This window comes from Coregonus clupeaformis, chromosome 19 (genome assembly GCF_020615455.1).
Source record: "Coregonus clupeaformis isolate EN_2021a chromosome 19, ASM2061545v1, whole genome shotgun sequence".
Lineage (NCBI taxonomy): Eukaryota > Metazoa > Chordata > Actinopteri > Salmoniformes > Salmonidae > Coregonus > Coregonus clupeaformis.
In genome coordinates this window covers 33,294,625-33,317,597 of record NC_059210.1, presented here as the reverse complement: position 1 = coordinate 33,317,597, position 22,973 = coordinate 33,294,625, and the positions used below count along the sequence as shown (strand labels likewise).

Genomic DNA, 22,973 nt, shown 5'->3' with positions numbered 1-22,973 from the left:
CAGGATTTGAAGTTTAAACTCATCAGATTTTTCAATGACACTCAGACAACAAAACAAACAATTTTCTCAGAAAACAATAATCTTTGTGACACAAAACCAGTGGTCATTGATACAAAACTCGTACAAACCACATACTGTTCTATGTACTCTTTGTAAGGGTTACATGTTATATGATATTTATGTGTTTGTCCCTGAGCTATGAAGATGAGTAATTGAGGAGTCTGTGAGTATTGGTCAGTGTATCATGGCCTTTATGAATTGTGATGAATGTGCGGTCTTCAAGACAACGACTCTCCTTCTCTTGGCCCTGATCCTGAAAAGTTGTTCTTATAGGAGTGTTTATATCTGGACACACACACACACGTATTCACCAGCGCTCCTGTGCTGAATTGTGCTGTTTGGCATGACAGTGTGGTATTATTTTAGGCTTTGTGATGGCCTGTATTGTTCCCCAGTGGGGTCTTTTGTTGTGTTGGAGGGCTATGGTGATGCTGCAGGGGCAGGTTTGTGCTGACGATAGCCTGTAGGGATGACAGGGCCTGATATGGCCGAATGAGTGGTCCAGAGAGAGAGAGAGAGATTGAGAGTCAGCAGCAAAGCAGCTCAGAGATGGAGTAGGACCTGTGCACGTACACACACACTCTCATACACATTCTTAATAACAACTCCTTGATCCAACTGAAGCTCAGCCATGCAGGAATCTCTTGGCACTGTTGGTGTGGATGGAGGTTATGCCAGTAATGTGCCTGCCTTCCTCACCAAACTGTGGACCCTGGTAGAGGACCCGGACACCAACCACCTCATCTGCTGGAGTGCTGTGAGTACCTGAAGGACTGACACTTCTGGTTGTTTAACTTGGTTAAAGAGAGTTAGAGGTCTTTAGGTCTTTCATACAGTGGAATATATTTAATGTGTTTGATAGAAATTACAAGATAGAGAAGATAAGTAATGGTTTAGTGAAGATTCTACTTGTCTATTACTCAAAGATAGTTCTATGTTTGAACATTAAATTAATTGGTGACCATTTATACCCGAGTTAACAAAGAAAGTCATATATTTAAACCATTGGTTAACACACAAAAAAAACGTGCCTGCCTTGCATTCATCAGTGAAATTAGAAAATGCCTTTGTGTGTTGTTCCCTTTATAAAAGTATGGAAAATGTAATAAAACATTCTGACTAGTATGTCAGCATTGTCTATGAAGGAGTGGTGAGACCACACACTAAGCACCCCTCGACATCTCTATCTTTGTACCTGTTAGTGTTACTGTTATGCCGAAGACTCCACAATCTGGTTTACAGAGTCCCCAAAATGTAAGTGAGTAGCCATCTTTGCGAGAATTAAGTATGATTTCATCATGTTCATTAGCTGATTTTGCGTACTGGACTCATATTGGGACAGAAATATGAACGATTACAAAAATAATCTAAATAATTTGGCCAACCTGTTTAACACTAAAATAATGTGCTACTGCAGGGCTCTTCAACCTTTTTTTGCACAGTGACCCCCGCCAAGGCAAACCGGCAACCCAAATTGGTTGGTTGAAGAATTGTTTCCGACCAAAAAGCACAGAATGAAACAAAGTTGCATTTCCAACATCACAACTAGGAAATAGGAATTTCCGATGAGCACGTGAACGCAGGATTAGCTACACCGCTACATGGCAAAAACATTATGAACTATTTAAAACACTACCAAGATTAGAATTTATTTCAACTACCACCAAGTAGTTTAATTACTAGTTGAACTACATGTAGTTCACGAGGCTACTCCCCAACACTGAGCTAGAAAGGTAACACCTTTTCACTGGTAGCAGCTGTTTAGCTGGTTAAACAAAGATTAGCCATAGGTTGGCTAAAAAATGTATATCCAAGTCAAGAAATAAAGTTGTTATCATTAGAAAGTTAGAAAGAAGATATTCTCCTCTTTTCTACTGTAGGCTTGTAATTGAAAATGTATTTATTCTGTCGTTGCTAGCAATATTCATGAAGACATTGGGGGGAATTTTCTACAAATATTTTCGCTGACCCCAGGTTGATTACTGGACAATGACGTAGTGACAACAGTCCATAAGCTTGTCAATGATTTAATGTGAAAGAGGTTGTCATTGATTTACTGTCAAAGAGGTTGGGTACAGCTTGCTGATACATTTGATTTTCCCTCAACTTTCATTTCAGCTTTTAGGATACTTAGAATTCTAAGAAATGAACAATGGAAGTGGCTAAGCTTCCCCTTTCCGCTCGAATTCAGCTAGTCTTTTCAAAAAGAAAACTAGGATATGCAAAGTAAAGATTTTGTATGGACTTCTTGTTATAAAGCAAATAATACACCTCCTACTTGATCAACCTTCACTTGATTTATAGGATTGAGCCTTATATGGTTTTGACACTAACGGCTGGTTTTCCAGACACCCTAGTCCTGGACTACAAAGCATTCATCTATGTCTGGGAAACTGGCCCTGAATGTTGAATTGAGGTAGTCAATGTCCAATCAGTGGTTAATAGAACTTGAACACAAACCCCTATTTTGGTCTGTCCCTCAGACTGGAACCAGCTTCCATGTTTTTGACCAGGGCAGGTTTGCCAAGGAGGTGCTGCCAAAGTACTTCAAACATAACAACATGGCCAGCTTTGTCCGTCAGCTCAACATGTGTGAGTACCTCTCCTCATCACTAGAGAATAGAGAAAGCCCTCTCTGATATTTAGCAGTATTTAGAAGACAATTGTGTAGGAATGACTTGTGTATTGTTTATGTGTAGGTAGGATATGCATTCCTTTGTGTATTTGAGTGTTTGTGCCTCTGGAGGTGTGTGTGTTGCTGTGTGCCGCTAACTGTGGAATGGTGTGCAGATGGCTTCAGGAAGGTGGTGAACATAGAGCAGAGTGGCCTGGTGAAGCCAGAGAGAGACGACACAGAGTTCCAGCACCTCTACTTCCTGCAAGGCCACGAACACCTGCTGGAGCACATCAAGAGGAAGGTGAGGCAGAAACCTAGGAAATAAAACACACACACAGACACACACACCAACAAAGTACACATGGTAAGACCTCTGTGTGTGTTTGTCTGTGTGTTTAGGTCTCAATCGTGAAGAGTGAAGAGACTAAAGTACGACAGGAGGACTTGAGTAAGCTTCTGTATGAGGTGCAGGTGCTGCGCAGTCAACAAGAGAACATGGAGTGTCAGATGCAAGACATGAAACAGTAAGTAGGAAGAACAATGTGTGCTAATACACCGCATCAATCATAACTACATCGACAATGTATGACACATGCTAAATCAATACAGTTACTATAATCAGTACTGTAGTGGTTTAATGCTATGAAATGTAGTTTGAGGCACTGAACTGGGAGAAAACGTATTACTAATCATACTAAGCCATATGCAACAGAGTCAAAGCAACTCATAGTCCATCCTCAGTAGTCCATGCATTGTCCCTGGCCTCATTGTATGTTCCAATGGTTTGGTCCATTGTCTACATTGGTTGAAGAGAACATTCAGCTGCTCACCTGACCGTTGCACCCTATAATAGTGTCAGATGTGCTGGTCAGGTGCATGCGTCAGGTACTCTAGCAGTACAGGTGATCTTGTCACATGTCTCTGTCTGATCTGGAATAGGTGGATGACATCTGGCTGAGCCCTCAGATAGGACACATCAGGGTGAACGGGCTGAAATCAGAGCATCGCCCAGTCACACCATTTAATCACACATAGATCACACACATTTGGGACATGCGGGGTGGTGAGTGAGGGGGTTGATAGTAAAGTGGTGAATGTCACAGTGGTCTGTCTTACTCCTCCAGACAGAATGAGGTGCTGTGGAGAGAGGTGGTCTCACTGAGACAGAACCACACCCAGCAGCAGAAAGTCATGAACAAGGTGAGAACCTCTGACCAAACATGACAATACAGTGTGTGTGCGCGTGTGTGAGAGCCTGTGTGTGTGTTTGAATTAGAGAGAGAGAGGAAGAGAGAGAGTCAAAGTGTGTTACTTTGGTGCTTGTCTCAGAAACCCAGTCCGCGGAACATTGGTACATTGTGGGAGGCAACCCGTCTGTCTAGAGAGACTACTTTGGTGCTGAATCATTCTCTGTGTTTTGCTCCATTATAGCTGATTCAGTTCCTCTTCAGCCAGATGCAATCAAATACACCCAGCACTGTAGGAATGAAGAGAAAGCTGTGAGTATACTTCCACGCTTTGTAGTGTGTGCCCGCACACACGTACACGCACACACACACACAAAGGCTAAGATTAACAATACATGCACTCAAAAACACACACACAAACACACCTGTATGTACATACACTCATTAACACACTATACTAACAAATCGACAATAGTAACACAAACACAGCAGTGGGAACGGCCAACTCAGCTGGATGTGGTCAGCTGACGCGCTGCACAATCACAGTTGGGATGAATGGAGCTAAATGCTGAATCAGACCTACTGAGCTCTGAGCTCCCCACCATCCTCTCACACCCACACCACCCCACTTAACCAGGGCGCATGACCCTCTATGAGAAATGCACTGTCAGCTTGTGTGACCCGTGTGAACAAATCGGTCAAAGGACAAGGCACAGTCACATACCACACTCATATTTTCCCTCATTACAGCTGTCATGTCCATAACACCTAAAGATTTACAGTCAATACTGACTCTATGTTAACTGGACATTTTTCATATCTGTTTATACACTTTCCAATAACATTCATAACACTGTGGCATAGCTGTGTTCTACAATACAATTAATGCTGTCATTGTGCCCTGCTGTTTGTGCTTAGTATTGGTTGCAGTAAATTCAATTGATAGAGATATGGCATTATGTGTACACAGCCTTGGCAAAATAGAAACAGCAGTGGTTGGTATAAGATGAATAAAAGAAAATATCACAAAAGTCAATTACATAGTGTAATTACTAACATACCGTATTGACTTTTTTCAGTGGTCGAAAAGCAAGTGGGTTATTCAGTGTTTTAAGGCCTACGTGTTCTATACAAGCTAATCTTGTTTCTCAAAACTACCACTGCTTGCTTCACTCTCCCTTGCAATAGAGGTTACGGTTACTTTCCCTTATCATTGGCTCTCATCCAGTAAGGATGAGCAGACACAGCTCTCTATGGCTCTCAGTCAGTTCCAAGGCATGTCATTGCACAAGAGAAGAGAGTATTTCCATTTATTCACTTTTCATTTCTCTATATTCCCCCTCATGGTGATGCCTGGCCCTCCCAGTCCCCTCATGTTGGATGATGGCTCCACCACGCCCCCAGCCTCCAAGTTCAGCCGTAGCCACCAGATGGAGCCCCTGCATGAGCCCTTCTATATCCAGTCGGTGAGAACCCACTCTAACTTTCACCATTACACTACTTTTTGCTAGTTGTACTGAATTGATAGTTTCCATTTAGCATTGGGACAGTATGATTATCCTTGATATTTTGAACTGCATAGTGACTGTCAGGCTGTGAGCTTCACAAACCTTTAATCAAACTCTATTACTGCTCCTTCTCCACAGCCATCCACAGAAACTGCCTCTTGCTCCAATAGTGCAATGACAGGAGGACCAATCATATCAGACATTACAGAAATGTCACAACCCAGCAACATCACTATTCAAATGCAAACAGAGGAGACAAGGTGAGGATCAAAGATCAAAAGCAAAGTCACCTTTTATCCTGTAGTGGCTTCCAAAGCAACAAAATCCAGTATCTAGCCTTATTCAGTAGGACTGGTATAAACAAATACGTCTGCTGTGTTTCTGTCCCCACACAGGGATAAGTGTATGATGCTGATCAAAGAGGAGCCAGTGAGCCCAGGGGTTCGAGGCCGGGGGGAGGGTGTTCCACTGGACTCCTGTGAGGTGTGTTCTGAACCCCCTGTCCTCCATGTTGCCATGGTACAGTCTGTACTGGAGGGCAGAGGGTCTGGAGCAGAGAGGAGGAGCAAGAGACCTGCTCTGGAACGGTACACACACACACACACATCACACACACACACACAGATAAACAGTTCTACATTGTTTTATATTATTACATATTAATTTATTGTTTTCCAGTGAAGCCCAAGTAGTGTGATATGATGATGTGTGTTGTAGACCAGAAGTACCTGATGCTGTAGAGAATGTGGACATGAGTCTGGAGGACTTGCAGCTTCTCCTGAGGACCCACCAGCAAAGTGTGGAGCCCACCGCTGCTGTCATGGATGTGAGTAGGACCCTCCAAAGCTTGGCAGACACAGAGTGTGTTTAAAGCCTGTCTCCCGGAAGCATGAGGAACAAAGTTACTGCAGAAACAGACATAATAGCTCCCATGTGAAGATCTCTAGTTTCTCCTCACTAGATAGGAGTGAGTCAGACAGTGATCACAGCAGCTCATACTGATATGACGCTGTTCTGTCTTTACAGCCATTCAATTTCAACCTGCCCTTGAGTGAGTGGAACTTTAATGATATGGAGTCCAACCTGAAATCAGTGAGTAGAATATGTTTATGGTGTATGAATTAGCTCTGCACAGATATTATATCTTGAAGTCTAGTTTTATATTCAGTGCAATCAACCAGTCAGTAAAGTCAGCACAAGTTATGAGTTACTGTGATTTTCCACTAGTTGCCACAGCCACAAAGTCAAAATTGTATATATCGTACAAATCTGTCTTAATTTAAGGTTAGGCATAAGGTTAGCGGTTTGGTTTAGGTTAGGGTTAAGATTAGGTTTGAAATCGGATTTTAAGAAGATAAATTGTAGAAATAGGCTGGGTTTGACTTTGTTTGTGGTAACTAGTGACCACCATTACTGTGTCAGCCATAAATGACTGTGGCTTTAGTCAGACAAGGGCAGGTAATGGGAAAACAATTTGTCAACATCTGACCTTATCACTTCTTGGGAGGATGAATCAGTGCGTGCTGTGCAGGTAGCCTCTCTGTAGTTGGTTAATAGTACTGGTCAGTGTTATCTTAAGTAGTATCTAATCCCCCCATTCTGTGTTGCTGTGTTCCAGTACATGTTTCAGAGCCAGGAGGCAGAGGCTTACCCCAATGCTGGTTGTGAGGAACAGTAACGGCTTGACAAATCAGCTGGCACAGGCTAGTCCTGACAAAGAAAGGCACAGTATGTACACACAGCCATATCCAGTGGTGTAAAGTAATGAAGTAAAAATACTTTGAAGTACTACTGAAGTAGTTTTGGGGGGTTATCTGTACTTTACTATTTATATTTTTGACAACTTTTACTTCTACTCCACTACATTCCTAAGAAAATATAAACTTTTTACTCACATACATTTTCCCTGACACCCAAAAGTACTCGCTACATTTCGAATGCTTAGCAGGACAGGAAAATGGCCCAATTCACACACTTATCAAGAGAACACGTGGTCTTCCCTACTGCCTCTGATCTAGCAGACTCAATAAACACAAATGCTTTGTTTGTCAATTATGTCAGTGTGGGAGTGTGCTCCTCGCTATCCGTACATTTTTAAAACAAGAAAACCGTGCTGTCTGGTTTGCTTAATATAAGGAATTTTTCAGTGATTTATATCATTTACTTTTGATACTAAAGTATATTTTAGCAATTACATTTACTTTTGAGACTTAAGTATATTTAAAACCAAATACTTTTAGACTTTTACTCAAGTAGTATTTTATTGGGTGACTTTCACTTTTACTTGAGCCATTTTCTATTAAGGTATCTTTACTTTTACTCAATGTGATGAGGTGTGAATGACGGAGTCAGGCGCAGGAGGTAAAACACAGAAATCAAGAGTTTATTCAGTGTACAATAATGTAGCGCATATAGCGACAGAACGAAACTAGCACAAGGGAAAATCAACCTTGGCTGCATACAACCGAGCTACTCACTCTCACAACGAACAATCACTCACAAAGGACAAGGGGGCAGAGGGAACACTTATACACAGACTAATGAGGGAATGAGTACCAGGTGTGTGTGATTGACAAGACAAGACAAGACAAGACCAATGGAGTGATAATAAAAGGAGCGGTAGTGGCTAGTAAGCCGGTGACGACGAACGCCGAAACCTGCCCGAGCAAGGAGGAGGGGCAGCCTTGGCTGAATTCGTGACAGTACCCCCCGCCCCCCTTGATGCGCAGCTCCAGCAGCGCGCCGACACCGGCCTCTGGGACGGCCAGGAGGACGCGGAGCAGGGCGAGTCGGATGGCGACAATGGAAGTCCCTCAGCAGAGAGGGATCAAGGATATCCCTCACCAGGACCCACTACCGTTCCTCCGGACTGTACCCTTCCCACTCCACGGGGTACTGAAGGCCCCCCACCCGGCGCCTCGAATCCAGGATGGACCGGACAGAGTATGCCGGCGCCCCCTCGATGTCCAAAGGAGGTGGAGGGACCTCCCGCACCTCAGACTCCTGGAGCTGACCAGCCACCACCGGCCTGAGGAGAGACACATGAAATGAGGGGTTAATACGGTAATCAGGGGGGAGTAATAACCTATATGTGACCTCATTGATTCTCCTCAGGACTTTGAACGGCCCTACAAACCGCGGGCTCAGCTTCAGGCAGGGCAGGCAGAGGGGCAGATTCCTGGTCAAGAGCCAGACCAGATCCCCCAGTACAAAGACGGGGGCCTCACTGCAGGAGCTTCGGTCTGGCTCTGGTTCGTAGAGGAGTGGGGAAGAGAGTTCTGGGCATATTCTGCCCATGGCAAGAACACCGACCACTCCCCCGGCCTGTCCTGGCAATAGGACCAAAGGAACCTACCCACATCCTGATTAACCCGTTCCACCTGCCCATTACTCTCAGGGTGGAACGCCTTCCAGACTTTTGACGTGAACTGGGTACCTCGGTCAGACACTATGTCCTCTGGTACCCCTTAGTGCCGGAAGACGTGTGTAAACAGGGCCTCCGCAGTTTGCAGAGCCGTGGGGAGACCGGGCAGAGGAAGGAGATGGCAGGCCTTCGGAAAGCGGTCCACAACAACCAGGATGGTGGTGTTCCCTTGAGAGAGAGGCAGATCAGTTAAAAAATCAACACTCAAATGAGACATTTACATTTTAGTCATTTAGCAGACGCTCTTACCCAGAGCAACTTACAGGAGCAATTAGGGTTAAGTGCCTTGCTCAAGGGCACATTGACAGATTTTTCACCTAGGGGATTAGAACCAGCGACCTTTCGGTTACTGGCACAACCACTAACCACTAAGCTACCTGCCAACCATGGTCGTTGTGGAACTGGTAAAGGTTTTAACATACCCGCTGGGAGGTGCCTTACTCTGGGCGCACACTGAGCAGGAGGAAACATACACCCTCACTTCCTTAGCCAAGGTAGGCCACCAGTACTTTTCGGTCAGGCAGCGCACTGTACGACCGATACCTGGGTGACCAGAGGAGGGTGACGTGTGTGCCCAGTAGATCAGAAGATCACGGATAAGCGCAGGCACGTACTGCAGCCCAGCTGGACACTGCGGTGGAGATGGATCTGTGCGTAATGCCTGCGCTATATATCCGCGTCCATCGCCCATACTACCGGCGCCACAATGCAGGAGTCTGGCAGTATGGGGGTATTGTCTCTGGACCTTTCCTCTGTATCATACAGCCGGGACAGTGCGTCTGCCTTCACGTTCTTCGTACGCGGAATGTATGACAGTGTGAAATCAGACCGGGTGAAGACTAGGGCCCACCTGGCCTGGCGAGGGTTCAGCCTCCTCGCTGCCCGGATGTACTCTAGGTTTTACGGTGGTCCGTCCAGACGAGGAATGGGTGTTTCGCCCCCTCATGCCAATGTCTCCACACTGTCAGAGCTCGGACCACAGCCAACAGCTCCCGATCACCAATGCCGTAGTTCTGCTCCGCTGGGCTGAGCTTCTTTGAGAAGAACGCACAGGGGCGGAGCTTTGGTGGCGTGCCCGAGCGTTGAGTCAGGACTGCTCCCATCCCAACCTCGGATGCATCCACCTCCACTACGAACGGTAGTGATGGACTGGGGTGGGCCAGTACCGGGGCCGAGGTGAACAGTTCCCTCAGGTTACTGAAGGCCCTGTCAGCCTCAGCAGACCAGCGGAGCCGGGACGGCCCACCCTTCAACAGAGATGTAATGGGAGCTGCGACCTTGCCAAAGCCCCGGATAAACCTCCAATAATAGTTGGCGAAGCCAAGGAAGCGCTGCACACATACTGACGTGATCTTCCTGTCTGGGTTGGCGCCCCCCCCTTGGTTTGTGCTGTGGTGGAGACCTCTGTGGGCTATACTCGGCCTTGTCCCAGGATTGTAAGTTGGTGGTTGGGGATATCCCTCTAGTGGTGCGGGGGCTGTGCTTTGGCGGAGTGGGTGGGGTTATATCCTTCCTGTTTGGCCCTGTCCGGGGTTTCTTCGGATGGGGCCACAGTGTCTCCGGACCGCTCCTGTCTCAGCCTCCAGTATTTATGCTGCAGTAGTTTATGTGTCGGGGGCTGGGGTTAGTTGGTTATACCTGGAGTACTTCTCCTGTCTTATCCAGTGTCCTGTGTGAATTTAAGTATGCTCTCTCTAATTCTCTCGTTCTCTCTTTCTCTCTGAGAACCTGAGCCCTAGGACCATACGTCAGGACTACCGGGCATGATGACACCTTGCTGTCCCCAGTCCGCCTGGCCTTGCTGCTATTCCAGTTTCAACTGTTCTGCCTGCGGCTACGAAACCCCTACCTGTCCCAGACCTGCTGTTTTCAACTCTAAATGATCGGCTATGAAAAGCCAACTGAGAGACCTGAGCCCTAGGACCATACGTCGGGACTACCGGCCGTGGTGACTCCTTGCTGTCCCCAGTCCGCCTGGCCTTGCTGCTATTTCAGTTTAAACTGTTCTGCCTGCGGTTATGGAACCCCTACCTGTCCCAGACCTGCTGTTTTAAACTCTAATGATCGGCTATGAAAAGCCAACTGAGATTTATTCCTGATTATTATTTGACCATGCTTGTCACTTATGAACATTTTTGAACATCTTGGCATGGTTCTGTTATAATCTCCACCCGGCACAGCCAGAAGAGGACTGGCCACCCCTCATAGCCTGGTTCCTCTCTAGGTTTCTTCCTAGGTTTTGCCTTTCTAGGGAGTTTTTCCTAGCCACCGTGCTTCTACACCTGCATTACTAGCTGTTTGGGGTTTTAGGCTGGGTTTCTGTACAGCACTTCGAGATATTAGCTGATGTAAGAAGGGCTATATAAAATAAAATTGATTGATTGATTGATTGCACCACCTTTACCGTGGATGGAGTCTGCAAATTACGCACGGCTGCAATGCGGTCGCCCTCCATCTCCACACCTGTGGTAGAATTGCGGTATCCGAGGAAGGAGACGGACTGCTGGAAAAACGTACACTTTTCTGACTTAGCATAAAGGTCATTTTCCAACAGTCGGGTCAGTACTTTGCGAACCAGGGACACATGCTCGGCGCGCGTAGCGGAATACACCAAGATGTCGTCGATGTAGACCACTACACCGTGACCAAGCATGTCCTGAAACACCTAATTCACAAAGGACTGGAAGACTGAGGGAGCATTAATCAAACCATAGGGCATCACCAGGTATTCATAATGCCCCGTGGTTGTGCTGAATGCTGTCTTCCACTCATCTCCCTCTCGGATACGCACCAGGTTGTATGCACTCCTGAGATCTAATTTAGTGAAGAAATGCGCTCCAAGCAATGACTCAACCACTGACGGAATGAGGGGGAGAGGATAACTAAATCTAATCGTCTCCTTGTTCAGTGGTCGATAGTCAATGCACGGGTGCAGACCGCTGTCTTTCTTCTTCACAAAAAATAAACTTGAGGAGGCCGGTGAAGTGGAGGGACGTATGTACCCCTGGCGCAGTGACTCGGTGACGTATGTCTCCATAGCCTCCGTCTCCGCCTGCGACAGGGGATACACATGACTCCTGGGAGGTACAGCGTCTACCCAAAGGTTTATTGCGCAATCCCCCGCCCGATGAGGTGGTAATTTAGTCGCTTTATTTTTAGAGAACACTTGTGCCAGATCATGGTATTCGGGGGGAATGCGCACGGTGGAGGCACCGTCTGGACTTTCCACCGTGGTTGCACCAATGGAAACCCTGACACTCTTGCGACCACCCCGTGAGAACCCTCTGCGGCCATGGGAAAGTGGGGTTGTGGAGTGCTAGCCATGGAATACCTAACACCACAGGGAAAGCAGGAGACTCAATGATGGAAAAAGTGACCTGCTCACAATGCGTCTCCTGTGTGATCATGGTGACTGGTACCGTGACTTCCTTTATCAACCCAGACCCTAATGGTCGACTATCAAGTGCTCTGATGGGGCGTGGAATTGATAGGGGAACTAATGAAATTCCCTGGCAGCGTGCGAAAGTTTTGTCCATAAAGTTCCCAGCTGCGCCTGAATCGACTAGCGCCTTACACTGGGGAACTCTCATGTGATCAGGGAAGTATATGGGTATAGTACAGTGCTCAGCAGAGGGCTCTGAACAAGAGTGGGTGCTCAATACCTGGGGTGATGCGAGAGTGCCCTGCCGGCCGCCTCCTGAACCAAAAGAACGCTGACGACAACGTGTGGTGGAATGTCCCTTCATGCCATCCGAGTCGCACTGGCGTTGTCGTCCTCCGCTCTCTCGGTGCATGGTACCACCCAGCTCCATGAGCTCTGGATCCGCATCGGTCGGGCGGGAACGGGCAGACCTCCTCCAGGTTATCCAGACGAATGGCCATGTCCACCAGTTCGGTAAAAGACAAACTGGTGTCACGGCAGGCTAGCCCCCGTCGGACGTCCTCCCGTATATGGCACCAGAACTGGTTGATCAGGGCCCGCTCGTTCCACCCGGACCCTGCTGCCAGGATCCGGAACTCCAGCGCGAACTCCTGTACTGACCTCGTCCCCTGCCTCAAGTGGACCAGCTGCTCAACCGCCTCTCGACCCTCGGGCGGGTGATCAAACACCGCCCGAAATAGGCGGGCGAACTCCCTGTAGTCCTCCAACGCGGCTCCTCCTTCTCTCCAAACCGCGTTGGCCCACTCCAGGGCTTTCCCCGAGGGGCAGGAAATGAGGATGGACACCTGCTCTCGATCTGATGGCGCGGGCCTGACACTGTAGCAGTACAGCTCCAGTTGGAGAAGGGATCCCTGACATAGAGCCGGCATCCCATCGAACGCCCGAGGTCGGGATATCTGGATCCCTCCGGGTGCTGTGATGTAGGTGGCTGGATCCGGTTGGCCAGCTGGTCTCGACAGATTGGTTCCTCTTCTCTCCAGGCGTTGGACGACCTGAATAACCTGATCCATCGCTTCCCCCAAGCTGGCCAGCATCCTGGACTGCTCCTGGACCCTTGCCACGATTCCAGGTGTGCGTTCCTCTCCCGCTGACTCCATAGCGGGTGAGTGATTCTGTGATGAGGTGTGAATGACGGAGTCAGGCGCAGGAGGTAAAACACAGAAATCAAGAGTTTATTCAGTGTACAATAATGTAGCGCATATAGCGACAGAACAAAACTAGCACAAGGGAAAATCAACCTTGGCTGCATACAAGTAATGAGTAGCTCAACCGAGCTACTCACTCTCACAACGAACAATCACTCACAAAGGACAAGGGGGCAGAGGGAACACTTATACACAGACTAATGAGGGAATGAGTACCAGGTGTGTGTGATTGACAAGACAAGACAAGACAAGACCAAAGGAGTGATGATAAATGGAGCGGTAGTGGCTAGTAAGCCGATGACGATGAACGCTGAAACCTGCCCGAGCAAGGAGGAGGGGCAGCTTCGGCTGAATTCGTGACACTCAAGTATGACAATTGGGTACATTTTCAACCACAGGCCATATCTCGAACTAGATCTTTGTGCATAGTTGAATGATCATATGGGCAGCAGTGGCGTGTATTCATGGATGCCAAGGGAAGCCAGGCTTCCCCAAAAAAATGACCTAGAAAAAAAGAAAAAAACATACAAAATAATGTATATTTAGTCTCTCTGTGTTTCATACATTTCCTTAAATTCGCAAGAGGATGAATGTATCTAACCAGAGGAAGCATCCAAGCGAATGAAACAGCGACCCTCTGTCTCTGTATGTGTAGCCCATCTATCTGATGCTGTCTGATCAAAAAGAGTATGACATGGTTGCCGTCTGTAGCATTGAATGCAAGGGAAGCCAAACAAGCATTTGGCCTCCCTTTATAAATTTTTAAATAAAATAATAGCCATTCAGCATTGCACTAAACTGAGTGAGCTCAGCTGTGAATGGTCCTGGCGCACCAAAAAAAAGTGTCAAGGGAAGCCAGTTTGGATTTGGCTTCACACCTATCTCATCCCATTTGAAGCCAAATGACATTGACATAAAACTTGAATTGTTACAACTCGTTGTGTCATTGTCCTCCGGTGGCTAGCTAGCTAGCTAAAATCGTACCTTTCCTAAATTAGCCATGGATGGAGATAGGGGTTTGGACTTGTGTTTTTACTTAATTCTCCGTACTGGCCAATGATTATAACAGTGATTCTGATCCAACCATAAATGCATACATTGTGCCCATTGCCTGAGAGGATGGAAGTTCAACATGTAGCTAGCTATATGTAGTAACGTTAGGCTAATACTAGCTGGCCTGGCGCAACGTTGCCCATGAAAGGAAGTTAGGCTAGCGAGCAAGCATTTTAGCCAGGTAGCATAGGACAACAAAAACTAAAAGCGTGTATGACAAAGTCATAGACCGTTTAGGCAACATTAAAGAGGAGGATGGCATTGGCGTTTCTTAACAAGTAGGGTGAGTCAAATAATGGCCTATTTATATAATGAATATGAATTCGGAGGACATCAATTATTAAATATTAAAGCATTAGACCTATCACTAAAGCTTCAGTCATACAAAAGGTATACTTAAATCCGAACTGGTTCTCTAGCAAATTAGTAAGATTGTCTCACCCCATGTTCAAGAATGACCTTCTCCCCTTTATACAGATTACAACCTCTCACTTTCAGCTATTTGAAAAGGAAATAATCTCCCAAATATCACTATTTCTAAAACAAGCCATAGAAAGTTGGTTGCAATTTCAATTTAATCCTCCAGAAACGACAGAACAAATAATGCAAGAAATATTGTGGTTAAACTCAAATATACTAATTGATAAAAACCCATTATATTTTTTATAAAAATAAAAATAAAAGTATAATCTTTATAAATAATATCGTAGGTAGGACTGGTGGAGTTATGTCGCACATGCAGCTAACAAAAACATTTGGAAATGTCTGCTCTACCCAAAATTACAACAAAAATAATTGCAGCATTACCGCAAAAATGGTAGAGGAAAGTGGAAGGGGGAACAAGTAAGGAACTTTTCTGTCGGCCCTGCATTAAAGACCATAATTGGTTAAAGAAAATGGTGATAAATAAAAAAGTATACCAGTTTCATTTAAGGACCAAAGGATTGACAGCCGTCCCATATAGATTGCAAAATAGTTGGGAAGAGATTTTTGACGTACCGATTCCATGGCAAATGGTTTATGAACTGATACGCAAAACGACGCCGGATTCAAAACTTTGAATTTTTCAATTTAAATTATTATACAAAATTCTTGCTACCAATAGAATGTTATTTATGTGGGGGATACAATATTCCCAGCTCTGCAGATTTTGCTGCGAAGAGACAGAATCATTAGATCATTTGTTTTGGTACTGTCCATTTGTAGCTTGTTATTAGTTAGAGGTCCAGGAATGGCTGAAGGATTGCAATATTTACCTGGAGCTAACCCTGCAGATAGCACTACTGGGTGATCTGAAAAGTCATAGTCAATCGATCAATAATATAATAATACTTTTAGCAAAAATGTTTATTTTCTATTTACAATCTGTAGAAACAATGAGAATAGAAGGGTTCAGAACTTTTGTGAAACATCACAGTACAGTTGAACAATATATGGCAAATAGAAATCCAATATGGATGGTGTTAAGAGATAGATGGGTGGTGTTGAATGAAGTTGAAGGATGGGACTAATAACAACTAACAACAACTAATAAAAACAATATAACTAATGTAAAGCATACTGTGTCCATAATAAGTATATAGGTTATAGGTTGAGAGCTTTTGTGAAAGATCACAGTTAGAAAGATATGACATATAGAAGCAAACCGGATGGACATCATGAAAATGATCGGAGAGGTTGAGGGTAGAGGAAGTTCAGGAGTAAAAACAAACAAACTAGAATTATTGTAAAATTGACTGTGTCCATAAACTGTACAGTTGAAGTCGGAAGTTTACATACACCTTAGCCAAATACATTTAAACTCAGTTTTTCACAATTCCTGACATTTAATCCTAGTAAAAATTCCCTGTCTTAAGTCAGTTAGGATCACCACTTTATTTTAAGAATGTGAAATGTCATACTATATACATTTTATGGACACAGTCAATTTTACAATAGTTCTATTTTGTTTGTTTTTACTCCTGAACTTCCTCTACCCTCAACCTCTCCGTTTCATGATGTCCATCCGGTTTGCTTCTATATGCCATATCTTTCAAACTGTTTTCTTTCACAAAAGTTCTTAACCTATAACCTATATACCTATTATGGACACAGTATGTTTTACATTAGTTATCTTGTTGTTATTAGTTGTTACTAGTCCCAACCTTCAGCTCCATTCAACCCCTCCCATCTATCTCTTAACACCATCCATGTTGGATTTCTATTTGCCATATATTGTTCAACTGTACAGCGCCTGTTTTCTTTGCGACTTGCGGTAACTCGTGGTTCTAAATCAATAGTTGTTTAGTAGTCCGAAAATGTCAAAAACATGAACTTGCTTGACCATCCTGTAGGTCATAACTGTTTGTTACATGCAATATGTTTTGTGGACTTCACCAGACAGATGTTGCTCTCTGGTTTTGTGATGAAACAAAGATGTGGTTGAATTTATTCTGCCATTGTGTCTTCTTATTTTCTCGGCCTTAGGCCTATATTTCAAAGTATGAAGGCATATGAACTAACAGGTTATAGAGCAAACAACGCAATTATCACAACACATAAGTTGTAATATGGCGTTTTTTTCCTGGCTTGGCTTCCCCGGTGATTTTACACACACACCGCTACTGATGGACAGCTCAGTTTGTGTGTGGCAATAATAGCAAATATTGACTTTTCTTTCTTTTGTGTTTCCGCTTTTGGCCAGAATACAAGACATTCCTCAAGGCTCTCAGATGTGTTCCATTGCCGGTCGTCACTTCTTAGATCCAACGCACCTGACCCAATGTGAGCAGAGCAGGAGGGATTCCTGTCACTCAGAGCTCTGTGGGCCCACCTTCCAGCTCTGGGGAGTTGTTTTCAGAAGCACTGTATGGCTTTTCAGAGAACCAGAGTTTAATCTATTTGGAATTATTCAGACTTCCTTCACTGAAGTTCAACAGTATTATTGGTGGAGACCCTGGCACTTGTCACTTCAAAGGCTGATCTGCAGGACATCCTGACATAAGCAATGGCTTCTCTCCTAAAGCTGGACTGAGCTACAGTTGGAGTGCCTGACTGAGGGACTTCAACTCATGAAAGACCAACCGAACAGGTGACAATTCAAGGATAAATTCCTAGCACAGAATTGGAGTACAACCACCAAGTTCCACTATTCTCTGCCATCATGCCAGCGGTAATATGCTTCATACCACGGTGGCCCAAGTTTGTAAGCACTTTAGTCTGTGTGGGAGAGTTTCTGCTTGTGTCGCTGATTTATTTCCTAAATAGCCCATTTGGTTGTATGAAAATCATATTTTTATTATATTCCTATGGCAAATACTATATTTGTATTTCAAAAGAAATGTATCTTCTGTATGTTTTAATGTGAGAGGTCTAGGAAATATTTGATGATAGACTTCCCATTTGAAAAAACAATGAAGACACCATATATTGCTGTTTTGCACAATTTATTCTTAATCACAATCCATATATTTCCCTTGAAACACAGTGCTTTTGTGCACTCCTGTGCACAAGAGTAACTTTGATATTTATCAATTTGTCTATGATGACTACTAGGATGTATATAATTCATACTGTGCATTAGTAAAATTAGAACAAGAGGTAGATGAGCCAACTTCAGCTGGAGTTTAGATAAGATCACTGTGTAGACTCGCTAAACAGAGAGGAAAGAGATGTTCTGGTGTCACTAAACCCATGTCCATCTATTTGTGTATTATTTTCTTCCATCCATATAACTTTCTAGCTACCACATCTCTCTTTTTTTCTGACTAGTTTAACATTATTTATTATACATAAACTTTATGACCTTCCATTGATTTTAGTGGTGGATAGAGGCAAAGCAAGGTTTGATTTCAAGACAGATGAAGAGCCTCTCTAGAGCATTTGGACTCTACGATGCCTCCATTTGTTTCAGAGACAAGCCAAATCCCACATTGGGATTGTACACTATATATACAACAGTATGTGGACACCCTATCAAATGAGTGTATTCGACTATTTCAGCCACACCCATTGCTGACAGGTGCATAAAATCAAGCACACCGCCATGCAATCTCCATAGACAAACATTTGTTTTAGCATGACAATGCCCCTGTGCACAAAGCGAGGTCCATACAGAAATGGTTTGTCGAGATCGGTGTGGAAGAACTTGACTGGCCTGCACAGAGCCCTGACCTCAACCCCATCGAACACCTTTGGGATTAATTGGAACGGGAGCCAGGCCTAATCGCCCAACATCAGTGCCTGACCTCACTAATGCTCTTGTGGCTGAATGGAAGCAAGTCCCCGCAGCAATGTTCCAACATCTAGTGGAAAGCCTTCCCAGAAGAGTGGAAGCTGTTATGGCAGCAAAGGGGGGATCAACTCCATATTAATGCCCATGATTTTGGAATGAGATGTTCGACGAGCAGGTGTCCACATACTTTTGGTAATGTAGTGTATATCTCTTATACAAACTCCAGAAGGTATGGACGTGGACTGATGGTAGGAGAGGGGTGCAATAACCCCCACCCTCTTTCTCAATGATCTGAGCAGGCTCATATGATTTTGATAGACATCCTATATTCCCATATTCCTCAGATAATATGGAATTTCTGAAAACCATTAGAATCTGAAAAAACACCAGTGAACTTCCTTTGACTGTGGAGGACACATCCACATGGAAAACAGCCCAGGTCTTAACAATCTTCCTTTTGAACTGATAATACTATACTGTGCAATATTACAGAGTTGTGAGAATTCACAAGGTTGCAATACATCAATGACCACTGGAATGTAGAAAGTAACTGTATCAGAGGCTGCATCATGATAAGTAACACCTGTAGGCTATAATCTTAGAAGAGGAAAATGTAAGGTGGCGTATAATTGAAATTGCACTAAGAATGATCATTGTATTAGATTTAGCAGTGTTAATTTAGACTTAGTATTTATCAGTGTTTTCTTTATTACTGAAATATGAGTGTTTCTCTGATTTGCTAGGAGTGATACTTTACATTCAATTGGTGTATTTTTATTTCATTTTTATTCATTTGCACTGATCGGATGTTGACGATCGGATGTTTTAAATATACATAATGCTTATCAAGATTGCAGACTTATCAAAGTGTTTTTATTTTTTTGAGGAATCATCATTGCTGTAACAAAATAAATCCATGGTCATAATGCATCATTGTCTATGGCTTTGCAATGACAGTGTTGTACATGGGCAGAACTGGACAAAAGTCACAATGAAACAAAAAATGTATGCTACGTATGCAATGACAACAGAAGTTGTTAAAAAATAAAAGTGAGCATTTTACAAGCGCTCTCATTTGCGTGTGGGGAAGAGGGAGGGGTGGAATATTTTACCAAAAAGAGGCCAATCATGAAATTATAGTATTTTCAAATGTACAGTGGCGTGCGAAAGTCTTCACCCCCCTTGGCATTTTTCCTATTTTGTTGCCTTACAACCTGGAATTAAAATGGATTTTTGGGGGGTTTGTATCATTAGATTAAACACCATGCCTACCACTTTGAAGATGCAAAATTAATTTTATTTGTGAAACAAACAACAAATAAGGCAAAAAAAACAGAAAACTTGAGCGTGCATAACTATTCACCCCCCCAAAGTCAATACTTTGTAAAGCCACCTTTTGCAGCAATTACAGCTGCAAGTCTATTGGGGTATGTCTCTATAATCTTGGCACATCTAGCCACTGGGATTTTTGCCCATTCTTCAAGGCAAAACTGCTCCAGCTCAAGTTGGATGGGTTCCGCTGGTGTACAGCAAACTTTAAGTCAGACCACAGATTCTCAATTGGATTGAGGTCTGGGCTTTGACTAGGCCATTCCAATACATTTAAATGTTTCCCCTTAAACCACTCAAGTGTTGCTTTAGCAGTATGCTTAGGGTCATTGTCCTGCTGGAAGGTGAACCGTCCCAGTCTCAAATCTCTGGAAGACTGAAACAGGTTTCCCTCAAGAATTTCCCTGTATTAAGCGCCATCCATCATTCCTTCAATTCTGACCAGTTTCCCAGTCCCTGGCGATGAAAAACATCCCCACAGCATGATGCTGCCACCACCATGCTTCACTGTGGGGATGGTGTTCTCGGGGTGATGAGAGGTGTTGGGTTTGCGCCAGACATAGCGTTTTCCTTGATGGCCAAAAAGCTCAATTTTAGTCTCATCTGACCAGAGTACCTTCTTCCATATGTTTGGGGAGTCTCCCACATGCCTTTTGGCGAACACCAAACGTGTTTGCTTATTTATTTCTTTAAGCAATGGCTTTTTTCTGGCCAGTCTTCTGTAAAGGCCAGCTCTGTGGAGTGTACGGCTTAAAGTGGTCCTATGGACAGATACTCCAATCTCCGCTGTGGAGCTTTGCAGCTCCTTCAGGGTTATCTTTGGTCTCTTTGTTGCCTCTGATTAATGCCCTCCTTGCCTGGTCCGTGAGTTTTGGTGGGTGGCCCTCTCTTGGCAGGTTTGTTGTGGTGCCATATTCTTTCCATTTTTTAATAATGGATTTAATGGTGCTCCGTGGGATGTTCAAAGTTTCGGATATTTTTTTATAACCCAACCCATATCTGTACTTCTCCACAACTTTGCCCCTGACCTGTTTGGAAAGCTCCTTGGTCTTCATGGTGCCGCTTGCTTGGTGGTGCCCCTTGCTTAGTGGTGTTGCAGACTCTGGGGCCTTTCAGAACAGGTGTATATATACTGAGATCATGTGACACTTAGATTGCACACACTTTATTTAACTAATTATGTGACTTCTGAAGGTAATTGGTTGCACCAGATCTTATTTAGGGGCTTCATAGCAAAGGGGGTGAATACATATGCACGCACCACGTTATATATTTTTTTCATTTCACTTCACCAATATGTACTATTTTGTGTATGACCATTACATGAAATCCAAATAAAAATCCATTTATATTACAGGTTGTAATGCAACAAAATAGGAAAAATGCCAAGGGGGATGAATACTTTTGCAAGGCAGTTAACAAGAAGTACAGATTCTAGGTATTTTTGCTCCTTCATTACCTTCATCCAGTGGGATATGATTCTGCTAACAAAACTCTGGGAAACAGAAAAAAAACTCTCTACAAGATCTCATTGGATTAGGTTGAGATTCTGCCTCATCAGGTCATCAGTATTTGAGGCCACTTCGTTACATTGGATTTGTTTATGACAGGTGGATTTGTTTGGAGGCAATTTTGTCGTGTAGCAGGGATCAGATAATGCTGAATCTTCCCATTTGATTAGAGTCTCCGCAGTTTGCATCTGGATCTGGTCATCCTCATCTTTAGTAAAGTTACAGATTTGCGGTAAACTATCACCATGACGATCATCTGTAAAAATGTAAATAATGTCAACTACTTATTTTGCTAACTTTACCAATGCCGCATTCAGGTCATGTTGGGAACTCGTAAATACATCCTTCTTACTGGGAAAATGCATGTGAACGCCCATCCAACTCATAATTATGACTAGGAAACTCGGGTATGATCTCTGGACCCTTATCTGTCCCACATGCTGAACAGTGACGTCACGCACCACTGAAAATGGCAACAAACATTGCAGCGATTTTGGCTGTCAATGGTGAGATAAATCTGGCCTTAATGGCCATGTACCGTTATAATCTCCACCCAGCACCCCTCAGAGCCTGGTTCCTCTCTAGGTTTCTTCCTAGGTTTCTGCCTTTATAGGGAGTTTTTCCTAGCCACCGTGCTTCTACATCTGCATTGCTTGCTGTTTGGGGTTTTAGGCTGGGTTTCTGTATAGCACTTTGTGACATCTGGTGATGTAAAAAGGGCTTTATAAATTCATTTGATTGATTGATTGATTGATTGAGAAGGATTCTTGCGTTCCTTCCAAACTCAGAGAACTTGAATGATCCACATTTTTTCCTCTGAAGTAGACAAATCGTTCCTCTGATCACTCCGACATCACATGAACGTGGCACAACACTCAAACATAAAAAAACAAGTAAGTTAGCTATGTTAGCTAGCTAGCTAAATACCACCAAAACAATGTGTCTCAAATAAATTAGGTAGCTAGCTACCTTTTCTAACCTGATTGCATGTTCTCATATCTACACTGACTAGCAACTTGTTGTTGGCAAAGAAAGTAAACTGATAGGCTACCACGTGACAAACATTAATTGTAGCTGGCCTACTAGTATGGTCAATGTGTTCACAGAGTTGGATCATGTTTACATAGCTAGAGTAACTACTGTATGTAAGTATATTATTTGATTACATGTTAGCCCCTTTCCCACTTGGCTAGCTAGCTAGCTAGTGTTAGCTGTAATGTTACACACAATACCTGTTTGAATTGATGACGTCCTGACCAGTAGTTGCCTTCTCTTCTTTACCGGGGTATCGTAGCCAAGATACTTTTCTGGAATATGGTGCTACTCTGTAGGTTTCCTGTCCACAAAGTGAAAAGAGCAAATGAAGGTCGTTTTGGGGGTTTATTCATATGTATGGCTTTGAGTCAAAGCCGAATGGATGCCTCGTCTTTTGAGGTGGGTGCAGATCGTATGGCACTCCACAACTGCAGTCCAGGGTGACCAAA

At 44.0% G+C, this 22,973-nt stretch overlaps 1 protein-coding gene across 1 annotated transcript; it reads left to right on the top strand.

The window, feature by feature from the left end:
• The first annotated feature begins 580 nt into the window (after positions 1-580).
• Positions 581-7,100, top strand: LOC121531334 (heat shock factor protein 1). Its single transcript, XM_041836569.2, has 12 exons — positions 581-817; positions 2,544-2,652; positions 2,851-2,978; positions 3,077-3,201; positions 3,802-3,877; positions 4,109-4,176; positions 5,231-5,330; positions 5,511-5,632; positions 5,768-5,959; positions 6,090-6,198; positions 6,399-6,464; positions 6,991-7,100. Exons 1-12 carry the CDS (start codon positions 692-694, stop codon positions 7,048-7,050), a joined length of 1,281 nt encoding a protein of 426 aa, XP_041692503.2. The 5' UTR covers positions 581-691; the 3' UTR covers positions 7,051-7,100.
• The last annotated feature ends 15,873 nt before the right edge of the window (positions 7,101-22,973 follow it).

Bases quoted from the DNA above. Each gene is read 5' to 3' on its own strand.
- LOC121531334 (XM_041836569.2), top strand. From the start codon at position 692: ATGCAGGAATCTCTTGGCACTGTTGGTGTGGATGGAGGTTATGCCAGT. The intron at 2,979-3,076 runs GTGAGGCAGAAA...CTGTGTGTTTAG, and splicing joins TGGAGCACATCAAGAGGAAG to GTCTCAATCGTGAAGAGTGA. The intron at 3,202-3,801 runs GTAAGTAGGAAG...TTACTCCTCCAG, and splicing joins CAGATGCAAGACATGAAACA to ACAGAATGAGGTGCTGTGGA.